The 25,593-nt window shown below is 42.6% G+C and overlaps 1 protein-coding gene across 4 annotated transcripts in view; it reads left to right on the plus strand.

The window, feature by feature from the left end:
• The window catches only part of POMT2 (protein O-mannosyltransferase 2), a 33,432-nt gene extending 20,624 nt beyond the window's left edge, over positions 1–12,808 (plus strand). For 2 of the 4 annotated variants that reach the window (XM_053378493.1, XM_053378521.1), the window contains exons 16-21: positions 760–831; positions 2,466–2,525; positions 2,676–2,781; positions 4,195–4,335; positions 5,382–5,496; positions 6,086–6,212. In XM_053378493.1, the coding sequence (XP_053234468.1) occupies positions 760–831; positions 2,466–2,525; positions 2,676–2,781; positions 4,195–4,335; positions 5,382–5,496; positions 6,086–6,191 (600 nt within the window). In that variant the 3' untranslated portion in view covers positions 6,192–6,212. The other 2 variants (XM_053378503.1, XM_053378513.1) reach the window with 2 other exon arrangements.
• Positions 12,809–25,593: the final 12,785 nt, after the last annotated feature.

Consider the following 25,593-nt stretch of genomic DNA (forward strand, 5'->3'; position numbering starts at 1 on the left):
ACATGTTTAGCTTTCATTATTATGGAGCTATAGACCCAGTCCCTGGCCCTGCCATGTGAACACAGAATCTAATGCTTGTGTTTCTCTGATTTTGCCGCAAAGAACCTCTGATTTGATCCAGATTCTGATTTTATTTCAGGGTTTTGAATGTTTGGGCTATGGAACTTCTGCTGCTTAACCTTAGAACAAGCTGTTTCCTCAGACATTTTTCTAATAAGAAGCAGGTCTCTGAGAGACACAGCAGCCTTAGCATAGGCACCTGGGTTTAATCTGTTCCACTACTATCTGGGGAAGCCTAGCATGCCTATGTGAACGGCATTTAGATATTTTCTCGGGAAATTCGTTCACTTCTAGACTACAGTAACGGGAGAGAATTTCCCAAGGAAAGATCTATATGCCGTTCATCTAGACATGCAAAAAGACATATTGACTTTTTGCAAAAAGAGAGGTCTATAACTTGCATACAGATGCAAATCTGGAGGATAAGTCTATCAACAGCTACAAGTTTTGATAGCTATCTTGATTCAAAGGCAGTATGTCGTATCAGTTGATGGAGGACAGTAGTCAGAGAGGGCTGTGGCTCTCAAGTCCTACTTTGTGTAAAAGGATTCTGGAGTATTTATGCACTTTATCTGATACAGCAAGGGTCTTTTTAGTTTTCATTTTACATGTAAAAGCTTGTATATCAGTATATATTGAGGGAGAATATTTATTGCAGCATAGCTGTTAACTGAATATAGTTGTTGTTTTTAATTGTAGGGGAACAGTGGCCTCAAACCAAAGGAGAATGAAGTCACATCCAAACCCTGGCACTGGCCTATCAATTACCAAGTATGTGGTTAAAACAAATTCTGAGGCACTGTAACTTGTTTAACTTCATGTTGTATCTCATTGTTTTCAAGGTAACATTGTGAGTAGCTGATCTTCAATTGTATCTGGGAATTTTTCGGAAGGCTTGCTTTAAATGGCTTTTGCAGAAAACCAATTCTGATTTGCCCTCCCGTGGTTCTTGCTGCTAAGGAACGACATGTTAAATAACCATTGGCTCCCAGACAACAGGGGCTGCTGCTGTGCGACTGTCGGAACAGCAAAGACTGAAATAGTTTCTAATATAATTATGAGGTTTGATTATAGAAGCTACACTATTGTTACTCTGTTTATTTCAATTTATTACCCGTTCTTTGCAGGTTACAACAATTAAAACACAGTTTAAAACAGTATTAGTACAACTTAAAAAATCACAAAAAATCACATCTCAAATGTCAAAGGCCAGGGTAAAGAGGTGTGTCTTCAGCATTTGCAGAAAACTGCATAATGAAGTTGTCAGACTCACCTCTATGGGGAGGGAGTTCAGCAGGATAGGGGGGTGCCACAGATAATGCCCTTGCCTGGGCCACCTCTCCCCCAAACCTTTTGAGAGTGGCAGAACTCCCCAAAGGGTCTCCTCTGCCAATCTTAGCACCCAAGAGGATCTGTCGGGAGGCGTCTTTCAGATATTTTGGGCCTGGGTCATTCAGGGCTTTAAACACTATTGTGGGTTTTAAATGTAGGGCTTTACTATTGCATCGGAGACACTTCTCTGTCTTGTAATGGAGGATCCCTATGGAAATATTTGATCTTATGGATTTTTATTGGGGTTTTTAAATTTTTTTATTTTCCATGCCAAGTTACAACATAAGATAAAAATAAAACAAAACATTAATCAAAAAACTAAAACAAAGGGGGGGGGGAGAAAAGAAAAAAGAAAGAAAAACAAACAAGAAAAACAATGACTATAACAAAACATAACCAAACATACATACATACATTTTGACTTCCTTCCATCCTTTAGCGACTTCACATTTTCAATTTTTCTTTTTCGTTGTATTGTATGCATATGTACATTTATTACTTCCGGTTTTTTACCTTTCATAACTTATTTTTTTCTTTTCCTTACGCCTGCAAACTTCATTTGTCACAGATCAATATATTTATTCCAGAACAATGTTTTTTCATATACTCTTTAACACAGTCCCATTCTTTTATTAATTTTTGATCTGATTGTCCTCTTAAGACTGCCATTAATCTTGCAAAGTCTATGTATTCACATAGTTTGATTTGCCACTCTCATACTGATGGAATTCCCCACCCCCCTCCAATTTGCAGCTATAAGCATCCTGGCCGCCATTGTCGCATATAGGAATACTTTCTTTTTATCTCCAGGAATATCATTTGTAATTAAGCCTAGAAGAAATGCTTCTGGCTTTTTAATAAAGGATATTTTAAACATTTTTTTTTTAATTCCTCATATATATTATTCCAAAATTGTTTGATAAGTCCACACTCCCACCACATATGGTACATTGTTCCGGTTTCTTTCTTACACAGATGTTTATTGTTATGGAAACCTCAGGCTTAAGGTAAAATGTAGACTGAAAAAACCTGTGTTGATCACATACTGATGGTGGCAATCAATTTCTCCACAGGGCCTTCGTTTTTCTGGAGTCAATGAAACAGACTACAGGGTTTATTTGCTGGGAAATCCGGTAAGGAGAATATAGTTTTTGTTTCCAAAGGTGGGATGAGGGAATTTGGCTTCCCTCCCTTCCCTCCAGATAGGTCCTCTCATTCCCCTCCTTGTAGTTTTATGGTGCCTTTTGTGCATCTTTGTCTACTTGCAAGGCTTTCCCTCACAGGTGATCTGGTGGCTGAACCTAATTACTCTGGGATTGTATATCACAATGGCAATATTCGTTTCTGTGGCCATGAAGAGGGGAGTTCGGCTAAAAGCTGAGCACAAAGGTAAAGTAAATTTCCTACCTTCTGGGTCTATAACCTTCTCTTCTGTTTTATAAACATTATGGCTTCCTGCTGCAGATCTACTTCCACTGTCCATGAGAGGACACCAAGTGCAGTATCAAAGGAATCATGATAGCAATGGGTAGAGTGCAACAGGAATGGCAGACTTCGGGCTTTCAGATTTCAGTGGCAGCTCCCCTACCTCTTACTTTCCATTTTAGTCCTTGTTGCGATGCTCCCTGTGGTGCCCTCTCATCTTGGTGCCCAGTGCAGACAAACCACCATGCACCCCTAAATCTGCCTCTGGTAACAGCTCACAAAGGTTGATTTGCTGGATTTCGGCCTAGTTTTTAAAGAGACGCTGTGGTCCTTTGTAATTGCAGGAGGCACCTTAAAAGGAGGAAGTCCATGTAGTAAATGCTAGACCACATTCCCTTCAGTATAAGTTTTTTATTTGTGCATGTGGAGCAGGGAGATGATTAGTGTTGATCAAGCAAAGAAAATCCAAGAAACTTGAAGTGGAAAAGCTACTGGTACTGCTCTAGGTTCCCATGACAAGGAAAATAGCCTGAGAGAGCAATTCCTTCTCAGACTTCATATTCTTGGAAATTCTTGAAAATTCCTGATTGGGACTATTCTTTTTGGGTTTTACTGTCTTCCTGACAGCTGAAGGATAGTCATCTACTGGGTCTTTGAGAGTTATTAGCTGCTGCTTATTTCATTTATTGGCTTCTCTGTTGCACACAGTGATATTGTTAATGTTTCATTGTCTAGTAGCAGCAAAAATTATGGAAAGCCACATTCTGAGGGTCTTAATCAGAATGCTCTCTTTAAACTCTGGAGCTTCTTGGCAAGGCGAATGTCCATAACACCTTCTTTGTTTCTGCATGGAATTGTGATATCAGATGAGGAAACAGCTCTCTTACCTAGTTTTCTTAATCTCTGCTGGTTTGGAGCTACAGCAATTGCTAACATACATGCTGGAATTAGATCTGGTTATTTACAGTGTAGCCGGGTTGGCTTGTCATGAACACATTGCACTGGGCATGCAGCAGTAGTAATATTTTCTCCTAGACTCTAAACTGGTGAAGTAAAAACACACAGCATTGTATCCAACCAAGTTATCCCATTCATGCAAGGATTTCCAACCAAACTCCCCCCGCTGCCTGCCCTGCAGCCTGTTCTGGGTCCCCCCCCCCAACCCTCTGGAGCAGATTTTTGGGAGGTGGGAGACACAGAAGGAGGGGAAGTTCCGTTGCACAATCAGAAGTCCTTGTGCAACTGGAGCAGCTTTTTTGGATAGAAACCAAAACCGTTTGATAAACTGCATAAAACTAGATTTCTGTTGGAAGCTTTGTGAACACATGTTTATACAGGTTAGGATAAAAAGAATTCAAGAAATGTGTTCTGTTCCAGAGCTTTCTCGAGTCCTGCTACATAGCGGAGGAAGGATTATGCTAGGATGGGTCCTCCATTACTTTCCTTTCTTCATGATGGGCAGAGTGCTCTATTTTCATCATTACTTTCCTGCCATGCTTTTCTCCTCAATGTTGACAGGTAAGTTTAATCAAGTTTCAACAGAATCGAAATGTTGTAACCGATTAAGAATTTTGAAAGGACACGAATGTAAAAGATCATTGTCACATAGTTGGTTTAGGGTTGATGTTTGAAAGTTTCTTCAGTGCACTGTATCTTGATCAGCAGCAAGACCAGTTTGGTCTCCCCTTTGATCTGGGAGACATGGGTTCAAAAGTCAGTTCCTATGGGGTAGCCTTGGGCAGCTTATTCTCCAATTCTTGTCAGTTTCGTACCTTTTGATATGGACATAATAATGACCTACCCAGAGGATTTTTATGACAATCTGTGTGGTAAAGGTTGCATTCTACTGCCACAAGTGCTATAGAAATCATCTGTATTTTATAGCATTCTTTGTTTTGCTTCTTACGTTAAGGGTATCAGCAAGTGGGGGGGGGAAAGTAATTTCATCCAGAAATACACGCCTGCTGGCTACTGTCCAGCATAATCATCAATGTTTCTATATTAGCTTGATGACTCTTTTCTGAAAGAAAGGAAAATTAAGTTATGGATATTAGAATCAATATAGCCATGAAAAATTCAAGATGAGTGATTTTTTGATCTTATGCTTCTTTCAATAGGGGCTAACTTGCATGATTCACTTTGCCTGGTAAAATAAAGAATATTAGCTTTCTGCCACTGGAAAACTCCATCTGATTGAAATAGAATTGATTTATCTTGGGGAGATGGGTTGATGGGTTGATCCTGGGCTGTAACTATACATATTGATGTGATTACTGATACAGTGGCAGCTTGGTTTTCGAACGTCTCTGTTGACGAACATTTTGGTTTTTGAATGCTGTAAACCTGGAAGTAAATGCTTCAGTTTTCAAACACACCTTAGAAGTCAAACATGCCATGCAGCCAAGGTCCTGGGGCCTAGCTATCGGCTATTGAGTTTTCGGTTTTCGAACGTTTCAGAACTCGAATGGTCTTCTGGAACGGATTACGTTCTAAAACCAAGGTACCACTGTGCTTTCTAGTTTCAGTTAACCTGGCCAATCTTCCTTTTTCTCTTTCTCCCTTAGGGATTACATGGGATGTATTTCTGAAATTTTGTGCTGGTGCTCTGTCAGCCAGCATTCAATCTAGGAAGGTTTACAATTATGGGATAATGGTGCTGATTCTGCTTAGTATCTACAGGTGAGAATTGGTTCCTGAATAGTTAACACACATCTGAAGGTTATTTTTGAGGGGAAAGGCCTTGCATCATTACCAAACCCTGAAAAATGCTGACAAGTAAGCAGGAAACCATGTAGGGAAGCTCCTACAAGACTGTTTCCTTGTGTGGCCCATTTTGTTGTCACCATAACGGTTCTTGATATTGACTAATGCTAACATTCAGCCATTGCCCTCTTCAGAAACTGCCTCTCCTGAAGCAGCAGCAATCTTAGTTAGCAGCTTCATAATGGCTCAGGTGCATCTATCATTGCAACGTCCCAGGGCAAAGATGACACAAGCTTTTCTTTCACAATTTCCTGTCCCCTTTGATTGCAGAGTTTAGTGGACAGTGCATCTTATGTCATCTATTTGGTCCGACCCTCTAATGTGTGTGAAAGAACTTTGATCTGCCTTGCAAGTTTGCCACCGCCAAAACAATTGAATATTTCAGGGTTCCTCAGTGGTATATCAAGTAGCTCTACACCTTATACCTACTGCACCCAATTATGTGCTCTACTGTTGTGACGTTGGGTCTCTAGGAATTTGATTCATGTTTAGATCTTTTCCACAGCTTCTACCTCTTCCACCCTCTCTCCTATGGAATGATAGGACCTCTGGCTTCTGATCTCAACAGCCCAATGGCAGGGCTTAGGTGGCTGGAAACATGGGAGTTCTAGATACAGCCTGGGGAGAAAAGGGAATAAACAAGAAGACAAGTGGTGAAACCCACTGCACAAGAGCTGTGAAGGATTGTTTCCCCAACAGCATTTCTGCGCTGAAGCAGTGGACTGTCAATCTTGAGGTCTGAGAAGAGGAGGTGGCAACTATGAAGGAGAACCTCTCTGTGGGTCCTAGAGCCCCATTTACTTGAACCTGCTGCTACTTAAAAGTTTGAACCATCCAAGCAATATGTTAACTGTCCCACAGCCATGGGCTCCACAGTGGTGTCATTTTGTGTGAGTTGGAGGACGCGTGTGTTTTGCAAGGGTATCTCTCATGTCTGCCTGTCTCTGCTCATAAGGGATTTAACAGAGCTCAGGAAAGATCAAGTGCGTGTAACAGAGGAAACAGTCTTCTGAGACCAGGATAGTTAATATCCAATAACTTCTTTTTTTCATGAACATAAAAGTATTTGTGTACATATGGTACGTGCTCCTGGGAGAGTCTTGTGACTGCTTTTCTAAGTTCAGGGACTTGGACATAAAGCATAAAGCTTTCTGCGATCCAGTGCTCTGTCTGCCCGTCACACAAAAGGCAATGAGTTGTTTTTGCATAAAGCCTTCGCTGTCTGAGCACAGACACCCATTCAGAATAGCCTTTAACAGTTACCTGGAAGATCTCATGCAGAAATGAAGCTGCAGCATTCCATTCATCGGATTATCCTTTTGTTTAAGAAGCTCCAAAGCAGAGAAAGATGTTTTTATTATTATTTAGGTTTCCTGCCCTAAATTCCTCTGACAGTGAGGAATGGTGCCTTTGTGTGTGTGTGTGTGTGTGTGCATGTGCGTGCGTGCATGTGCGTGCATGCGTGCTAGAAGTTGAAGACATAATGTTAAAGCTTGTGCTGAGAGCTGTAATGTCACTCATTCTACTAATTCAGTTGCCTACTAACACTTCTTCCTGTGGGGAAGCTTGTATCTCTTTAATGAATGTAGAGTGTGCAGAACATGCTTCTAACTGCTATGGTACAGGAATGTTGATTTTTTAAATATATATAAATGCATGTGGGGTTTTTTTAAGGAGGAATTAACCTCTGTGTCATATGCTATCAAAAAAGGGAGGGATGTAACTTGATAAGCAGAATAGAGCTCTTCAGTTGCTTAGTGGGAATCCACTTCTGCAGCGATGTGAGAAAAGTTTGACAAAAAGGTTGAGCAGGGCGTTCCCCTGCAAAACGTTCTTTTAATTCCATCTCTTGTTCTCTGGAGCAAATTCGGCCTTGGCTTCTGTTAAATTGGTCCCCTGAAGCCTTCTTTTGTACATGACACAGAAATTGAGGCCACCCAGTAATTCATTTTAGTGTCTGTGTTAAAGCTTGAAGCCTGCCACTTCCTATCCCTCTGTGCCATCATCAAAGGGCTATCTCTGTTGGCATGGAGACGATATGCCAGCATTCCCAGGAGAGGCTGGATGAGGCATGTTGGCTGCTGTCAGGCTGCCAGGTCCATTAAGAAGGGAAACACAAGACTGATTTAGCTGGTCTGGCTTAACTAGTTTAAGACTGTCGTGACCAGCCTTTTAGTTAGCAGAGATGATGATGGGTTCCAGCCTTTGATTTTAACTCACTTGTTGACAACTGGTGGAAATTGCTGAAATGAGTTACTGGTTTTGATATGATTACCGTTTCCTGTGGCAGGAAATACGCTCATGTGGCTGACCTGACTCCTCAGATATTCTATATAGAAAAGAAGGGAAGTCACGAAAACTCCCATTATTCTGCATCTTTGTTGCTGGGAGAAACAGTAGATTGTAAGTACAATAGAATATAAGCAGTAACAATACAGTTGATAATCATAGAAAAGCAAAAAGATAGCCAGCTGTTACTAAGAGGACTTGGCCGTCTTGTATTTCACGAAGCACTTGAGTGTTACTCTTGACTAGATTTCCCTGAGGTTAGGTCCCATCATGTAGTCACTGAACTGTTCAATTTTGCCTTTATTAGTGGATTCCGTGTTATAGTACTTTTCTACAACAGTTAAATATTAGCAACCACTGTTGCTTTTCGGAGAAGGGAAACCCATTTCTTTTCCCACCCCCTGAGATCAAGAGATATTGATCAAGATATTATTTCTACTACTTAATTCAATTATTCAGCAAGGCTATCTATACATTTCATCCTTGGATTCTGCAGTACTCCAGTGGGTGACTGTTTATTGTCGCCTTCCCTTGCATTCTGAGAGATCTCACATCCCAACATACACCTGTATACCTACACTACGAGTGCTGTCCCTAGCTGAAAGATGCTGCTGTCTTGAGCAGCTAATTCTTTTGAAGTTTTTCTCACAGGACTGCTTTACCACAGTAGAAGGGGATCATGGATACTAAACACAGAGAATCAGAATGTTTAAAAAAGTCAATAAGTGTCAGGCTTGCCATTCCTATTAGCTGTCACTCTATGGTACTGGTCTTCCAATACTATCTAGCTCTATGTCACTCTATGACATAGAGCTTTCTAGTGTTGGAAGAGTAGCACCAATATAAGTAAGCAAATAAGCAGGTTCTGTGGGCAAGATCTGTGGTCTGGAGTTGTTTTCAGTGAATGTGCCTTAGCTGGGCAGCAGTTATAACTTCACTGTGGACAAGTGGCCTTCCATTTGATAAATGGTGTTGATAGGTGTTGGGGTCTCTAACCCATTAGTGTCTTTTCACAAATCAGTTCATGGCTTATAAAAGGGCTTTCATAGCTTAGCAACTCACCTATTCCATCACAGTTCTAATGAACGACCCCCATTTTTTCTTCTTTAAAAACTCCCAAAGTATTTGACTCAGAACAGGGTATGGATCAGATTATGTGTTTTCTTGAGTGCAAAATATCCCTGTAGAAGGCAGACCTCTGTGGCTCTGCAGATATCATTCATTATGTTTGAAGGGTAATAACATTTATAGGATCAAGTTTGCATTTATAGGATCATTGACTTCTCTACCAATGGTTGCATCTACATGGCCTAGACTCCAGATCCAGTAATCAGAACTGCCTCCCCTTCCCCCTCCTCCAGTGGTCTTACTGGCAACCAGAGAATTCTGTTGTGATGGAATATGTGCCTAAATAAAACTTGTGTCTTGGGCAGTTTTTTTTCTTCCATATTAGTGTAGGACTAACAAGTATTATTCTACAGTATTCCTTCTAGGAAGGAAGGAATAAAAATCAGCAATAAAAAATTTCTGATGTTCTTCTTGTGGAATGACACTATGATAGCTCATTCCTCGGCAAGTACTGTGTTCTGTATTGGTTTCTCATTCTGTGTATAATGGTCAAGAACCCCATGTCCAGAGTGCGGCAGATAACATTTGTCAGAAACTGCGCAAATTTTATTTACATAGAGTCCTAAGTGGTAGGTAAGTAGAACTGAACTACTCATTCAGAAACATTGGCCAGCCCATCTTGAATTGGATCACTTCAAACTGAAAATGGAGGATCAATCACATGTTTAAATGTTTCTTTACTTAAAAACAAGCAACCTTTCACATATCCAGCTAGCATATCAGGTAGGCCTGGCTAGAACCCTTCTCTGTGACATGGGAGCTTTTTCCAGGCAGGAAGTTCCTGGAGTGGAAGAGCATTTGCGCCACCCATCACCTCTGCCCTGAAGTGAGGACCACGCCACATAGTGCTCCTGAATCTGTAGTTCATCTCTTAATGCGATTGCTTTGAAGGAGTGATTTGGTCTCTGCCCTAGGCATCTGTGTGTCTGTAGTGCCTGATGTAGTTATCTACTGCTCCTGGGCAGCTTCCTGCATTACGAATTTGTCTTACTAATGCTGCTGATGTTGAAGTGTGTGTTTGTGTGTCGTATGTGTCTTTTGTACATTATCACCATCTACGCATTTCAAACTGAACCTACTTCAGTGCACTGCCGTGTAATGGTACTAAATGGAAGGATAACTTGCCTTTGGACAGGCACTGGCTTTTATAAAGGGATTGACTGTAAATGGGATAGAATTTCCATCATACTTTTGTAATAAATAGCCTTTCTTTCCAGTGTCTTGTTGATTGCTGATTGTTATTATTTTTCCTACTTCAGCTGTTAGGATCAGCCTGAAGCGATATGGACTAGATTAGTGTAGAAAACACTAATGCTGGTCATGGCGTAGCCACAGCTCATGGCCATGCTTGCTTTACCTGAGTTCCACCAGCAGGAATTGACTTCTCCACTCCTTGGATTAAAGAATGTACACATATAGGACAAGGAGGAGCGGGGGAATATGTTTGTACACACAGATCCTGTGGCAGTGGTTTGCCATGCTATGGTGGAGTCTCTTTGGTTCCTGCCACTTCTTACTAGTGTTCACTGGCCAGAGTTTGATATTGAAGGTCAACAGTAGCCTTTTTGATTTACAATGGAGTTTCTCATGATCCCATTGTTGGCACTTAGTTGCTATTAAAACACAGGTCTTGATCCATTTGGGAAGACAGTGTTCTGTTTGCTGAACTCTCTTTCTATTGCTTATTGCCCTTATTACTGCATCAAGTGGATTCTCAAAATCAAAAGGGTGTTGCCCGTATTATAAAATGCAGGTGCGTGCAAAGTGAGACCCTTGCTGTAGAACAGCAAGTTCAAAACAAGAATAACACTGACATAATGAGGTAATCTGACTGTTGTGCATCCAGCTGAGGAACCAAGCTGAGAGCTTGGAATAGTTGGCAGAGTAATATTCCATATGTCAGAGCAATAAAGAGGGCTATTGCAATATAGGCTTATAGTGAGAAACTTCATTATAGATTATTTAATTACTCACTCCAGAGGGAAAATGATAGGATTTTAAAAAAATACATTGTATATTGGCAAACTCAGTGATGGCTCACTTGCCCTTTTTGATAATGGTAAAACCACTGGCATGATTGCCTAGAAAATCTGCTTTTCAGTGCCACTGAATATATGCTTATTATTGAATGGGGTAGGCTATCAGAAACGGTGCAGCTAGTGTTACCTTAACCAGCTGGTTTGTTAAATAGCCATCTTTAAAGCTTGAATGACTTTTAGAATCTAATGGTTTGTGTGAAATAAATCAAGATTCATCCAAATTCTGAATGAGCATGTCCAAATACCACAGGAAGTAATCAGCTCTCTTGTTTGACATTTTCCACAAGGATGCCAATAGTGTCAATTTAGCAAGGTGCTGAATGCTTTTCCTCTCGTTTCCCTCTACTTCTTGTTGAGTTGGTGGAGGAATTCAGGTGAGATGGAAAGGAATAATATAAAGATGTTCATTATGCTACAATGATGAGTTGGAGTAAGCTGAAGGCGCAGAAATGTCTAGTACAAGCCAATAGAAGGCAGGCAGTAGCATCTGACTTGGAGCTGGCTAGCTAGTTTATTTATTTAAGACCTTTTTATGCATCCTTTCATATTGGATTTCAGGACAGTGAACAGCATAGAGCAGATCTAGAGGGGAAAAACAAAAAGAGGAGACAAAACGTTAGTGCATACTAAAACTTATTTGATTAAATTTATAAAATGTGTCAGTATGCCTGGCTAATTAAAACAATGTGTTTGCTTGGAGCTAAATGACAGCATCATTGAAGCCAGGCAAACTTATTTGGGGGTGCTACTACTGTGAGAGCCTTTGTTTTTGCACCTCTTGGAGGACATATATGGAGATGGACTTTGGCAGGTGCTATTTAATACCAGGCAGGTTGATATGGAAATAGATGCTCCTTCAGGTACAGTACTTGAGTTCAAAGCCATTTAGAGCTTTAAAGGTAAGAACTAGCCCCTTGAATTAATCCTGGAAGTGAACAGGCTGCCAATTAAACTTTCTAAATCGGTGTAGTTTGGGTGGACCAGGTTTGGGTGGCCAGTCACAATTCTGGTAAGCTGTGTTCTGTACTCATTGAAACTTCTGAACCGTCCTCAAGGACAGCTGTATGTAATTCATTAAGGAAATGGATACATGATTACGCCAGACTCTCTGTGTCTAAGAGTGGCTGCAGCTGGCAAACCAGCAGTAGCTGATAAAAGGGACTCCATGGTAGCAGGCAACCATCATTTTTACAGCATTATTGGACTTTGCTGAAATGGAGACATACTGCTGAGTGTCATCGGCATACTGGCTGAACTTAAGTCTTACATCCAGGAATAAGCTCACCCAGTAATTTCATATAGTCATTCAAAAGTGGGGATAGGCTGGAACACTATGGGATCCCTTTGCACAAGGGGTTGAGAAGAACCATCCCAATGCCACTTCCCAGAGCCCCATTTGCAGTAGGAAGGGAACTGCTGAGCCTTCCATTCCCAACTCACAGAGCTGGTGCAGAAGGATGTCAGGGCTGAAGCTATCAAAAGCTGTGAAGAGATCAAGGAGGGTCAACAGGGTTGTGCTCCCACTGTCTCAACAGAGGTTAGCCACTGGGATGGCTAGGGCAAAAAAGTTGATCCATTTCTGTTTTTCCTTACCAGACAGGAATTCACAGCAGTACACGGAAGAAAGAAAAGAATGGTCTTCAGATACTAAACGGCAAGGAGCGTCCATCCCATTTTTGTTCCCTTCTGCTACAGGAATTTAGCTGTTAAGGCCTTCCTGGGCCAACACAGTTAGGTCTTTTCCTCCTCTTAAAAAAACCACAGGCTACTCCAGCCATAGGCAGACTCAGCCTTCCAGATGTTTTGGGACTACAGTTCCCATCCCTGACCACTGGTCCTGTTAGCTAGGGCTCATGGGACTTGTAGTCCCAAAACATCTGGAGGGCCGAGTTTGCCTATGCCTGGGCTACTCTAAAGGTTTCTTATTAAAGCTAAGCATATTAAGGAACCTTTGATTTTTCCATTGAAATCAGTGGGATGTTAATGCGCTTAACACTGGCCAGATTGTGCCCAGCGTATATCAGTTTCAAGGTATAAGATACCTAAGGCACACTTTGGTCAGAGATGTTACAGCATCAGGAAAATTAAAGCCTGCTCTGCTGACTGCTTTTTTTTCTTACATAGTTGATGAACAGGGTCTTTAAATCAAATAGAACGAAGGTAAGTAATGAAATGGCTGAAATATGCAAAGTGTTTGGGTACCGAACAAATGGTTTCATGTAGGTCCGTCCTACTGATTCCTGGAATGAAACCCATAGAGTTCTTCATTTGATTCCCTTGGCTGAGTCATGCAGTGCTGCCCTTTTGACTTTCATTTTGTAAAGTAGTCCCTAGCTGCCGGGGCATTAGGAGACATTTAGGTTCACACTCTGTTCAGTGCAAAGGAAAGTCTTAACATGGCCTGGTTTTTTTTAATGGCAATGTTCTTGCATGGCTCAGATTCTTTGAGGTCATTATTGCTGCCCCACTGGTTTCCCCTTTTTCTTGATGGCAAGAGGAAAATGGTCCACTTGTAGCCCTTATCATTTATGTAAAATATTGTTAACCTCAACAGGCCTTTCTGCTGCTTGTTATGCAATCGCATTTGAGAGTAGCTTTGCTATATTGTGGCCTGCAGGGGATGAGCAGGAGAAGTTCTGTGAGCTCCCTTTTTCTTAGCCTGAGAGTGATATGGAGAAAGAACTGTCGTGTTGTCTCATTCCTATTGCTAGGGAAGAGAGGGTGGGGGACCCAGCCTGTGAAACTGGCATAAAGATGAGCAAAGAGACTAGGGGAGCTTGATCAGAACCGCATTATTCATGAAGATATTCAGAAGTTGAATTTTTGAAATGGAAAGCAGTCTGGAGGGGGTTTGTTTTAATTACTCCAAAGTGCAATTGCAAAGATGGGAACCAGAAATCATCATGGTGCACTGAGGTCTCAAGCCGGAGTTTTGAGCAGGATAGAAGCTACTTAGTGCAGAAGCAAAGCATAGAACAGCCTTCCCCAACCTAGTGCCCCTGAGATGTTTAGGACTGCAGCTACAGCCCTAGCATGCATGGCTAATCGTCAGGGATGAAGGGAATTGTTTTCGTTGTTGGCATCCATCTGTCTTGAGAGACAACGGAGTGTGCCTCTGGGGGTGAAGTCAAACGGCTGCATCAGCAGCACCAGAGTGAGTTCCCTGGGTCACAAGCCTGGGCAGTGTGTATGGAGCTCCTGGGCTGCTCAGATGACAAAACCCCACTCTTGGCCTCAATGATGTGGTCCAACATAATCTGGAAGGCATCAGATTAGGAAGGCTCATGTAGAGGTAGACTTGTCCGTAGTCATAGTGACAAGAACACAATTTATAAGTGGTTTCTTGTTCTCAGCCTGTCTGCAACAGCACCCTGCTGTAGCAATTTGCGAGGCATTTTAGGGACAAAATGGCTCAGATTTGGGCAGAGTTGAATTACAGTTAGAGCAAGTCCATTAGCTAGGAATGCCTATTTCCAGCTACAGCTGGTTCACCACCTACAGCCCCTTTTGAACAGGGATAACTTGGCCATGGTACTCCTTGTTTTGGTAACTTACAGATTGGGTTTCAAGGTGTTCTACATGGGGTGCCCTTTCAGACTTGGAAACTTCAGCTAATCCAAAAAGCAGTGGCCAAATTACTGGCCATAACCAGGGCTGGCCCACCCACAAGGCCAGGTGAGGCAACCTGAGCCTACGATGAAAGGATTTCCAGCATTACACTCCCAAGAGGGTCTTTCTTCTCCCATAGGTGCAACCTAGGATCCAAACAGACATGAGTCATTGTGCCCTGCCTCCTTTCTGCTCCCCTGTCACATAACTCCTCCCCAAGCTTCTAACTCACATCACTGCACTCATTTTGAAAGGCCCCACTCATTTTGCCGTCTCACACAGTGTTCCCTTTGATGCTTTGTATCCTCCTAATGGCTCAGCCCAAAGTTGTCACCTTACACAGAAGCCAGCTTGGCTGAATTGGCCCTTAAAACATGCTGATTCCACAGAATTAGCATTGTCCAGCACACAGGTTAGTGCAGCTCTGGCCTAATACTCATGAGTCTAATACACAGGTTCTGGCTTATTTCCCAGTTGTAATACTCCAAACATTGATTAAGTTCTAAGACCTATTAGACCCAGGAATTTAGGGTGTCTAGCACCCACCAACTCCTAACAGTATGCTAAACCACAACATTCTGATTGAAATGTTGAATACTTATCTCTACAGTTTTCTTACGTGTGTCCAAAGCTAGCGAGAGATGTTCTTTTTAGGACGCAATCATATGCTTGTTTACTGCTAAATCCCACTATTAATTCTACTTGCCAGGTAAGTATGCATAGGACTGCAGCCAAGCAGAGCAATCTGAATTAAGTTTGCTTGAAATTAAGCCCCTCTTGGTTCAGTTATGTTTACATTCTTGTGAGTGGATTTAGGAATGCAGCCTTACAGTACAATCTTGTGCTAGCAGTAAGCTCCATTGAATTAGATTGGCACTTACTTCCAAGCAAATATACATAGGCTTATGCTGTTACATAAGAGTGTGCTGTAGTGAGCTTAACTTTGCCCAGATTGTGGAATGTGGACTGAACCTTACAATAGAAAGCAGGTGTGGGATTCTACCAGTAACCAGGTTACCACTACAGGTGTTAATGCAAACGGCCTAGCTTCGCCAAACTGTAATGAACGAACAATACATGTCTAGAAATATCTGATACCATGACTTGGCATCAGCTTTGGAGGCTGGGAGTCTAGTGTTCTGTAGCAGGAGAAAGTCCAGTGTATCAAAATCCTACTTTGTATATTCTGAGGTGAGGCCTGGTAAAGCGCCAAGGCGGAGGCCTTGTTCCATTAGCCTGTTTAACACGAAGTCAGATAAGGTTACGTAACAAGCCATTTGGGGGTGATGCTGTCCTAGGTTACAAGATGCTGGAAGGTTTTGGAGCATGCAAGTGTGTTCTGAGACCCTTCCACAATGTCTGCAGGTTGCATTGCTTGCTTGAATGATCACTGAAAGGTGGGACAAGAGAGGTGTTTGCTTTGCTTATGACAATTCCCTTTAGGTCACCCTCATCCTGTCAGTACAACGGCAGCTATAGAAACTCCTCTGACACCAGACTAACAGGGAGCAAGTCTGCTCTATATGCAGTGGAGAGAGAGACTGGGGCTGTCAAGCTCCTCTGGCGCTTGTGTGCCTGGCAACGTGCTCATCTGTCATCTCCTGGGTGATGCTACATGCTGCCCTGAAGGTCTAATCGGCTCTCAGCCTTGACCCTCCTGCTGCGTGGGTTTGTTTCTGGCTATTGCTTTTTTGCTTTTTATTTTTTTTTAATCTGGAGCTTGGCAGACTTGTTTATAAGAGGGAGGCGAGGTATTATCCCTCCCTTTTCGAATATGAAATGGAAATGCCACTGCATGGAGCTTTTAAGTGGCAGATCTGAAGTCTTCCTGGTTGTGCTCCCACACCCCAAAATGAAGCTAAAGTGTGACAGTCAAGGGGCATCTGTCAAAGTGGCATAGCCCTAGTTGAGAAATCTCCTTAGAGTAGAACAAGACATTGAAAGAAGACGAGCTTCTCCCATCTTCCTGGTAAAATGTGTCATTAAGTCAGGGTGACCAAGGTGGCCTCCAGATGTTGGACTGCACCTCCCATCATCTCTGCTGGTGAGTTGATGGGAGTTGTAGTCTGGCAACATCTGGAGGGCACTACATCGGCTAAACCCTGCATTATGTTAATTTTGTTTGTCTGTTTCCCTGGCCCTGCCTCACATTGATTGTCTGTTGGGGTAGGAAACATGAAAAGTAATATCTCCTCATGCAGAACTGAGGAGAGGCGAGAGAAAGACCTGGATGGCATGGTGGCAGCCCTGCATCTTTTCCAATATCTAATTCTGCCTGGAGGGGATTTCATGCCGTCGTCACCTGGGTTCTGAGGACTCTTTGCACAGCGGTGCAGTGTCCTCGCCTTGCCCAGTACACTTAACATCTGGCCTGAGGCCTCCATGTAAAGTTCAAGTTCATTCCCCCTTAAAGTGAAATGTTCCTTTTGCATGTATGTCCCTTTTTAATAATTCATTGGTCAGGTATTCCACCACCACGCAAAGAGGATTCCTAGTTCAGGGTAGAAGTCTAAGAGAATGATCTTTATTATTTGCTGAGTGACTCATCCCGGAGTTCATACTGGCTCAGGCCAGGCTGCAAATAATGTATTGCTACTGCCACTGCTTTTTTTTCCTTTAAAAAATGTTTAGGGGTACTCTCATTTTGACTCAAGAAAATCACCCTTTTATAGTTCAAATCGGGGAAAATAAATACAGTAAATGGACAAAAGTACAAAGAAAATGCATTACCTCATATTACACAGCTGACAGCTCACAGTAACCTCCACATTGGCATGAGGTTGTGTGCACTAACACTCCTGTTAGATTCACAAAATGTTTAGGGGTATGCGTACCCCCAGGAAAAAAGCACTGGCTACTGCTATGTAGGCAGAGGAGTTAGGAGAGCAGGCTCAGAAAAGAGCAAAGAGCCCAAGTTATGAAGGATGTTGCTCAGCGCAGCAACTGGGAGAGAGCTTCTGTGGCCAACTTCCTCATGACTTCATAAATAGCTGCATTTGTGCTTCCTGAAGTAACACCTATATAGCCCGCCAGCCTTGGAGATCTAATGAATCATAACCCCACTCCTTAGTACTAGCTTTTGCAAGATCTCTTCATATGAGAGTTATACCTGTTCACACTTGCTGGGATGATACTTACACTTCCTGTACTCACAGGAGTCCAGTTTATAACCCTCGAGTGAGTGAGTGAGTGAGTAAGGCAGGCAGGCATATCTCGACGTTCCTGGACCCAAGGGAGTAATATATACCTGAGGTCAACACCTGTGTGCTTGACAAACAGCTAAAAAAGCTAAATGCTCTACAGACAGTAAAAAAAGAAAAAGAAAACAGACCCTGCCCAAATTGTCTTACCATCTAATGTAGATGCTTGTTGGTCATTCTTGGGCTACTGTGTCTCTCTCTTGCTTACATGATCATATATTCCAGAATGAAATAAAGACTAGCCAAAAGCCCCAAACCTTGCCCTGGGATGTGGACTATCTTGCAACTCACTCCAGTTTCTGATTTAAATCTTAAATGGGCGAGCAGCTTGCAAGCTAAGGTGAGTTCACAGGTTAATTGATCATATAAATAGACAGTTGCCATAGCTGCTGGCAACGACCCTGGAAATGACAAAAGTATTAGCACTTCTATCTTGCTTACCTCAATGTATTGGCCCTGATCTGACTAAGAGTAATGGTGCTTATGCTGCATTTAAATAAGAGGGACAAGATGGTTGTGGCTACTTAGACCCCATTGATTTCAATAGGACTGAAGAGTGGCTAACTTCAGTTGGGTCAAGGCAGAGTATTTATCATAAACCACACGGAGCACTTCAGTGAGGACATAAACTACGTTTCTAAAGTACCTTCACTTTGAGATGAGTATAGCTGATCAGAGTTGTTCAGAGCAACCATCTGCCTTCTTGCAAAAGTACGGTAAGTGGTTTCTAGCTTTGCTACCAGCCTAAAACCCATGTTTCGAGATCCAAAGGAAAGACCGGCAACCTCAGTGCTCCAACTGCCAGGGCACAAAGTACACTGCAGGTAAGGCTGACTGTTACCTATCCATCCTTTGAATAAAACAGACTAAGAGACTTGTACCTCCAGACATGGATGGCCCACATATGGCCCGGAGCATCTGGCTTCTTCCCTGATGCTTTGTGTCCCTAGCCACCCCGCCCCCTTCTCCAACTTGAGGATGTGCCTACCCAGCCAACACACTGCCACTTTGCATGGAATAACTGCCAAGTCTGAAACAGTGGCACCTTGCTTGGCACTTGCAGAGGATAAGGTGCTGCTTTGGATTTGGCTGCTTCTGGCATGTATCCTGTGAGGATGAGAGAATATGCCAGCTCCAACATCCTGCAGCTGCACTGATCTGTGCCTGGTCCAAGGATGTCTTGCGAGGTTCACACGTACCTTGACCAGCTTCTAATCTATTTGCAGACCATGCCTCCTTGACTTTGCATTTGGCAACTCCCAAAAATGAACACAAAGCAGATAGAAGATAGATGGAACCCTCAGAAATTAAGCTTGATCAGATTTGTAAAGCTGCCGTTCTGCACGAAGGATTTTAATTTAATGCCCCGGTAATTTGTAATTACACACTGTAAAGTATTCTGATGTGGGTGGTTCAGGTGGTGGTGTACGCTTGCCACTCACCAGGATCTACAAGGTGTGACCTGGAAATCTGCTACAAATGCTTAGGGGCTGGCAATCTTTTGAGAGGGAAGGAAGATGCCGACTTGAGCCAATGCCATTTGCAGGAGGTTTGTTTGATCGTCTCTGCTTATGGTCTTGAGGGTGAAATGTCCATCAAATAGATCAGAGAACTTTTATTATAGGCCATTTTGTGCTTCACATCCTGTGTAGGGCATACTCTCATTGTAGGCCTTAAGAGAAGGACAGAAGAATGATAAAAGACTGGGCACCCCAAGGGAGGTGAGACTCTGTAGTATCTACCCTAGACCCAGCTTGGAGAGGGACACAAAATGGCCATTGGAAATCACATAATATGTTGCCATTTATTTTCATAAGGTTATGTTCCTTTCCCCTGCTCTCAGGTGTATGAAATAAATCTGTCCCATTTTCAGGCTGGAAGAGGAAAAGCCAGATATCTGCTTGTTCTTAGTCTTGTAGCTTCTCACCGACCCTTTCCCCTGCAGCCTAGCACAGCAAAGCACATTGAGCCAATAAATAACACTGTCAGAGGAGAAATTGGAGACCAGATATGGGACAGCAGTAGCCAATGGGGTGCCTCTACACAACAGCACCAAACAGGAGCAGTCCATCTGAGCAGTGAGAACTTTGATTTTGTGCCTTAAAGACGCGCAACTGTCCATAACTTTTGGGGTAGCGGAACTGAAGTCTGCTCCAGGCATAGAAACAAATAGTGATAACACTCCTCTCACCCACCTTATCTCTTCCAAGATGCAATCTGTTTTGAGTGGAGGGACACTGACGTTATTTCAATGTTTTCCCCAGCTCTCAATATTCTGCCCAAATGTGAATGACATCTGCAACTAGAGCACATAGGAATGACACAACATATTCTGGTGAGATGTTCCTGAAAAGAAAATTGGATCAGTTGATTAGTTTACTGTTGAGAAATTGACCCCTTGAAATATGTATGCACTAAAGTATTTGCAAGTGATGGTGCCAAGAGTATATTTTGTCATTTAAATTTGAGCTTTTTTTTTTGTAAAGAGTGAGAGGGAATGTGTGAATCTGCCACAGTATGCAAGAGGTTTGTAGGTGCCTTCCTCACTTAGTACCTATCCTATTTCACAGGGCTGTTATGGGGACCAATTATAAAGTCCCTTGTGCAGTAAGAAGTGCCTCAGCTGTTAGGTTTTGAATTAAAAACCTAAAATTTCTCTAGGTGGCCATTTGAGCTACTGACCTGATCCCAGACTCCGGATACAATCGTAAATGATGTGGATATCTGTTGGAGCTTCTCATTTCCTGTTTGTAAATAATAGAGATCAAAAGCTTTTCAAAGCCAGCTGCTGGCTTGTAATGAAAATAATAGTTTTGCTGTAGGGAAATGGAGCCATTTAAATGTTTGTGCTCCATTCACAATTCAAGGCACTACAGAGGTCATCAAGTCCCACTTCCTTCATTGCAGGAATCTTGTGTGTGTGTAAATATATATATATATATATATATAGAGAGAGAGAGAGAGAGAGAGAGAGAGAGAGATGTTAAATGGTTTTTAATAATGGTTTCTGGATTACAAAATTGCATACAAACATAGGAATCTTTTGCCCAACGTGGAGCTCAAACTCTTGACCCTGAGATTAAGAGTCTCATGCTCTACCGACTGGTTGCTCTTACTCTGTATGAAATTTTCCACTCAAACTGTCATTTTTGATACTAAAGCACTGTGCTTCACTAGATAACTTGAGAGGCTGTTGACCCTCTTGTAAATATATATGGGGTCAAGCTTCTATTTGCATATGAAATGGGAACATGCTGCCTTCAGAATGCATTCCAACTTCCATCATAATTAGGAAGCCTAAGTGGATATTTTGTGCTTACCGATTCTGCTCCGTTTTATTTCTGAATTACCCACCTTGAGCCCTTGGGAAGGTGCCGTGGTACAGAAGTTTGAATAAGGCTGTGTGCTCGGTCCTGTTTACTCTGCATCCAGCTTGCTCCCACCAGTGGTTGGAGAAGCGATGTTAGTCACAATCCATACCTATCCTGATGTTTCGTATGAAAAACTCTGGGTTTTTTATACGTTTCCCCTAAGCCAAATTCAATCTGAACTGAGAAAAATAGCAACCCAGCTGTGTTTTAAGCTGCTAATGTGTACACAGCCTAAATAAACAAACCTTTGATTTGAGAGAGAGAGTAGCCAATAGTTGACTACCTTGGTTCTTGGAACTGAGAATGGCTGTGAAATCTGACAATGCAAAGAAAGAGAAATAATCAGACAGACAGACAGACAGACAGACAGACCACCTTTTCATTTACCAAAGGAGTGCTAAAGGTAGCTAACATCCTACGAGTTACAATAAAACAAGCAACAATTAAATGTTAAACTGAAGCAGCACCAAGCAGGCCAATTAAAACAGGTTAGAATACAAAACTTAATGGAAAACCCAATGGAAAAACAAATTGGTCTTACTCTAATAAATATGTAATGGCATTAGTGGATAGGTTGTTCAAACAGCTAACCAAATTCCTTGTTTCAGCCTTCCCCAACCTGGTGCCCTCCAGATGTTTTGACTACAAGTCCCATCAGTCTCAGCTAGCACAAGTGACCTGCCTTGGAACAATGAGAGTTGTAGTCCGAAAAAATCTATAGGAGACCAAGTTGGCAAAGAGTGCCATGTGGTTTCTGTAACTGCACCTTTTCATATACATTTGATGTGGGCAGGCTCAAGAATTTTTTGGTCTGCATCAACTGAGAATAATGTAAACTCTGATGCAACTAGGTTTTAAAATGGCACATTTGTCTTGGTAAAACCAATACACTTCCATGCAGGAGTTTGCAAGATTTTTAACATAACTTTTGCAAATATGATTCTCTTTCTCTGTTTCTCTGAAATTTTTTCCAGTCTTTCTTTTTGTTTAAATATTTTTGCCTGATTGCTTCCTCTTTCTAAAGCTGCATCCCTGGTGCCTGGAGCAACAGAACATTTTAAAGTAAGAGCTTTCACTTAATCTTAATGATAGAAGCTGAGGGCTTTGAATAGATTTGATGTAGTTTAAAAGCCATTATTAAATGCTTGCTTTGCCTTGTACAATGGGTTCTGTTTGCCTTAAATTAAATGTGTTGTAATGTTCCCATTTATATCTTCCAGGCATGTAGAGTACCCACACAATGATTGCACTGGGATTTATTTATTTTATTCTATATTTTTGGCCCACTTTTTGAGACATAAATCCTCTCCCATAGCAATTAAAATTCACTACACAATGAATTTTACCTAAATGGAAATCTGATACATGCCCTTCTCTCAAGCCCATAAGCTTTTAAAAAACAATATAATGACCTAGATAATAATGCTGTGTCCAGAATTGCTTGCTGGTGGGCTTATTCAGTCATAACCAGTTCTGAACCTTAACTCTACTGGCATGGGCATAGCCAGGATTTTTGTTTGGGGGAGGGGGCAGAACCTCAGTTATGTATTGAGGTTTATTGATTTAGGGGGGCAGCCGCCCCTCCCCCCTGGCTACACCCATGTCTACAGGTGTGTGGTCATGCTAACGGATCAGGACCTTAAGCTGTGAGGCTGCTCCAGCCAGGGCCTTCTTAACCGTTGGTGCTAGGGGTGCACGGCACCCGGGTGCCGGGCTCTCAGGGGCGCCAGGCCTAGAGTCCGGGGCTGAGTGTTGGACTTCTGGGTTGGCGCCATCGTCTAATGGCGGATTCCCTCCGAGCTCCGGAGGGAATCTGCTCAACAGGGGTCGGGTCCTGCCGCGGCGGCGACGCGGGGACCCTTAGAAACCACAGGCGCTGAAGCCTGGGGACCTGGTGACTCGGTGGGCACCATTTGCGCGCCCCCCCGACCCGCAAAGAAGCCTTTTTAAAGGCTTCGGAACGGGGGACGGAGGGAGGCGTGGTGCTGAGAGTTCGACTGCTTCCCCTGCTGAGTGAAGCCGCATGCCATGGATAGAGAGCGCTAACTTCTTTCTTTGAACATTTGGATCAAAAGTAACGACCCGTGAGTAACACGGTAATTGGACTTAAAAGGGAAATTTATTTCTGGGAATTCGGCAAGATCGGGCAAGGTGCTAAAAAGGAAGTCAACCTACCCGCCTTGTAGACATCGTAAAGCAAGGATTTTATTACTAAGGTTGTGTGAATGTCTTTCTTTTTGTGGAAAAAGAGCAATTAACTTTATATTGGGCCAATTTAAGTGACTGTGCTGGAGGATAAGAGAACGGAATTTACCCCTCCCCCAAAATCCGGGAGCGATCGGGGAGAGAGCCTGTGGAAGAGGTTTATAGATTTTGACAGCTGTCAAACTAGCTGTCAAAGTTGGGGGAAAAAAGGAGAACTGTGTCTTTGCTGTCTTTGCTGGTTACATTTGATACAATTTGGTAACAAATTGTCAAAAATAAAGAAGAAAAGGATAATTTGTCATTAAGTAACTAGAATCCCTCTAGAGGGGATTCAGGACATTACAAAAATGGCTGTAAGTGGAAAAATACTGGCTGAACTGGAAAAGACCTTTCGTCTCTTGGGAAATCTACAGGAGCAGACAAATGTTTTGACTATGAATGTAATAACAATGAAGGGAACAGTAAACAAAATTGCTGAACCTGGAAAGGATATGATTCAAGCTCCTGCAGATGAACAGGGAAGTGTTGTTGCTGATCCAAAAATCCTTATAGCCAAACAGGAGAAAGAGTCTGAGTCATTTGAGGTGCCGTTTAAAGAACATGAGTGTTGGAGTCCAGGGAAGAGCCGCCGACAGCTGAGTGGAGCAGAGTGCGTTGGAGCATCGCGGGTGGCTCTTCCCCAGACTCCAGTGCTCACCCCCGAACTCGTGCTTTGCCACCTCTCTGCTCCGCTCGGCTGTCGGCTCTTGCTGCAGCTGCATGGTGGCCAACTGTTTTGATCGCACCCGGAGCGCCGTATAATGTGGGTGCTGCGCGACGCATCCTGTTGCATGCACCAAGCTGCGGGTTCCTTTGCTGGCTTTTCCGCTGTCGGCGCATGCTCCTAGTGCCGCCCAACGTGGGGTGCCAGCGCAGAACGACAGGGAATGCAAGCGGCAGCAGAGGAAACATCTCCGGACGGGATCTGCTGTGCACCAACGGCAGCAACAAAAACCTGACGAGTAGGAGTGCACAGATCACCTAGGGGCATCGGGCAGATCTTTGCACCCCAGCGCCACATATGCTTAAGACGGCCCTGGCTCCAGCTTTAACAGAATCAGCGCCTGAGTTTTCTAAACACAATGCTTCACCTTCGGTTTGCTGTTACCTCTCTTTCATGTAGAAGAAAGGCAAGGGAACACACAAGCAGAGTCCAAAACTAATATGATGCCTGTTCATCCATTAAAAAAAAAAAAAAAGTTTAATACAGGATTCCTTTTCAACTTCAGTGTTCCCCTCTTAGGAATGTTATAGCCCATGGGTGTCATAAGCAAGCAGTCATAAGATCCACTGGCAAACCTGAGGCTTTTTCATAACTTGGGGCAAAACAGCAATCTTAAACAATGAAGGGAGGTTTGTTTAAGGAAAAGCAAATAGAACATAAAATCAGACCCATAAAATAAAACACAAAACAGTCCACTAGTTTAGCCGGCCCTGGAGGGGCTGGGGGATGTCATGGTAAGGGAGGCATCTTTTTTTAAAAAAAGACGTTACTACTACATTGGCAGTACGTGTTGTTCCTCTCAGCCAGAGAACAAAGCAACTGTCTTGTAAAAGAGGGTCTCTCTTGCAACAGCATTAGGCCATGTGGGCTCCAAATACGTCTCTGTACCATACGTACTATACTTGCACTCGTCTCCCATCGCATGGCTTTCATTGGCTGTTTCCCAAGGTTCTAAAGGCAGGGGAAGAAGGAGAGGAATATTGCCTGTAGTGAATGACTGGAGGGAATGTATTTATGGGGAAGGGGATGAGAAGGGTCTCGTGTGTGACACCTTTAGTCTGCTGGTAACTATAGGGAAAAGAAAGGAGGAATTGGGGAAGAGAAAGTTGGAGATGGCTGGGTGTAAAGGTGGCATTTGGAGGAATGAAAGAGAATATAGAAGATAGTGTAGAAGGTAATAATAATAATAATAATAATAATAATATAATAATAAATTTTACTTATACCCCGCCCTCCCCAGCCAAGACCAGGCTCAGGGCGGCTAACACCAGATATAAAACAATTGATTGAAATACAACTTTAAAAACAAGATTAAAATACAACATTAAAATGCAGCCTCATTTCAGCAAAAACTCAAAAACTTTTTTTGGGATGAAAACATCAAGTCTTCACCAAGGCTAACTATCCAG

The sequence above is a fragment of the Podarcis raffonei genome, chromosome 1 (assembly GCF_027172205.1).
Source record: "Podarcis raffonei isolate rPodRaf1 chromosome 1, rPodRaf1.pri, whole genome shotgun sequence".
NCBI classification, from domain to species: domain Eukaryota; kingdom Metazoa; phylum Chordata; class Lepidosauria; order Squamata; family Lacertidae; genus Podarcis; species Podarcis raffonei.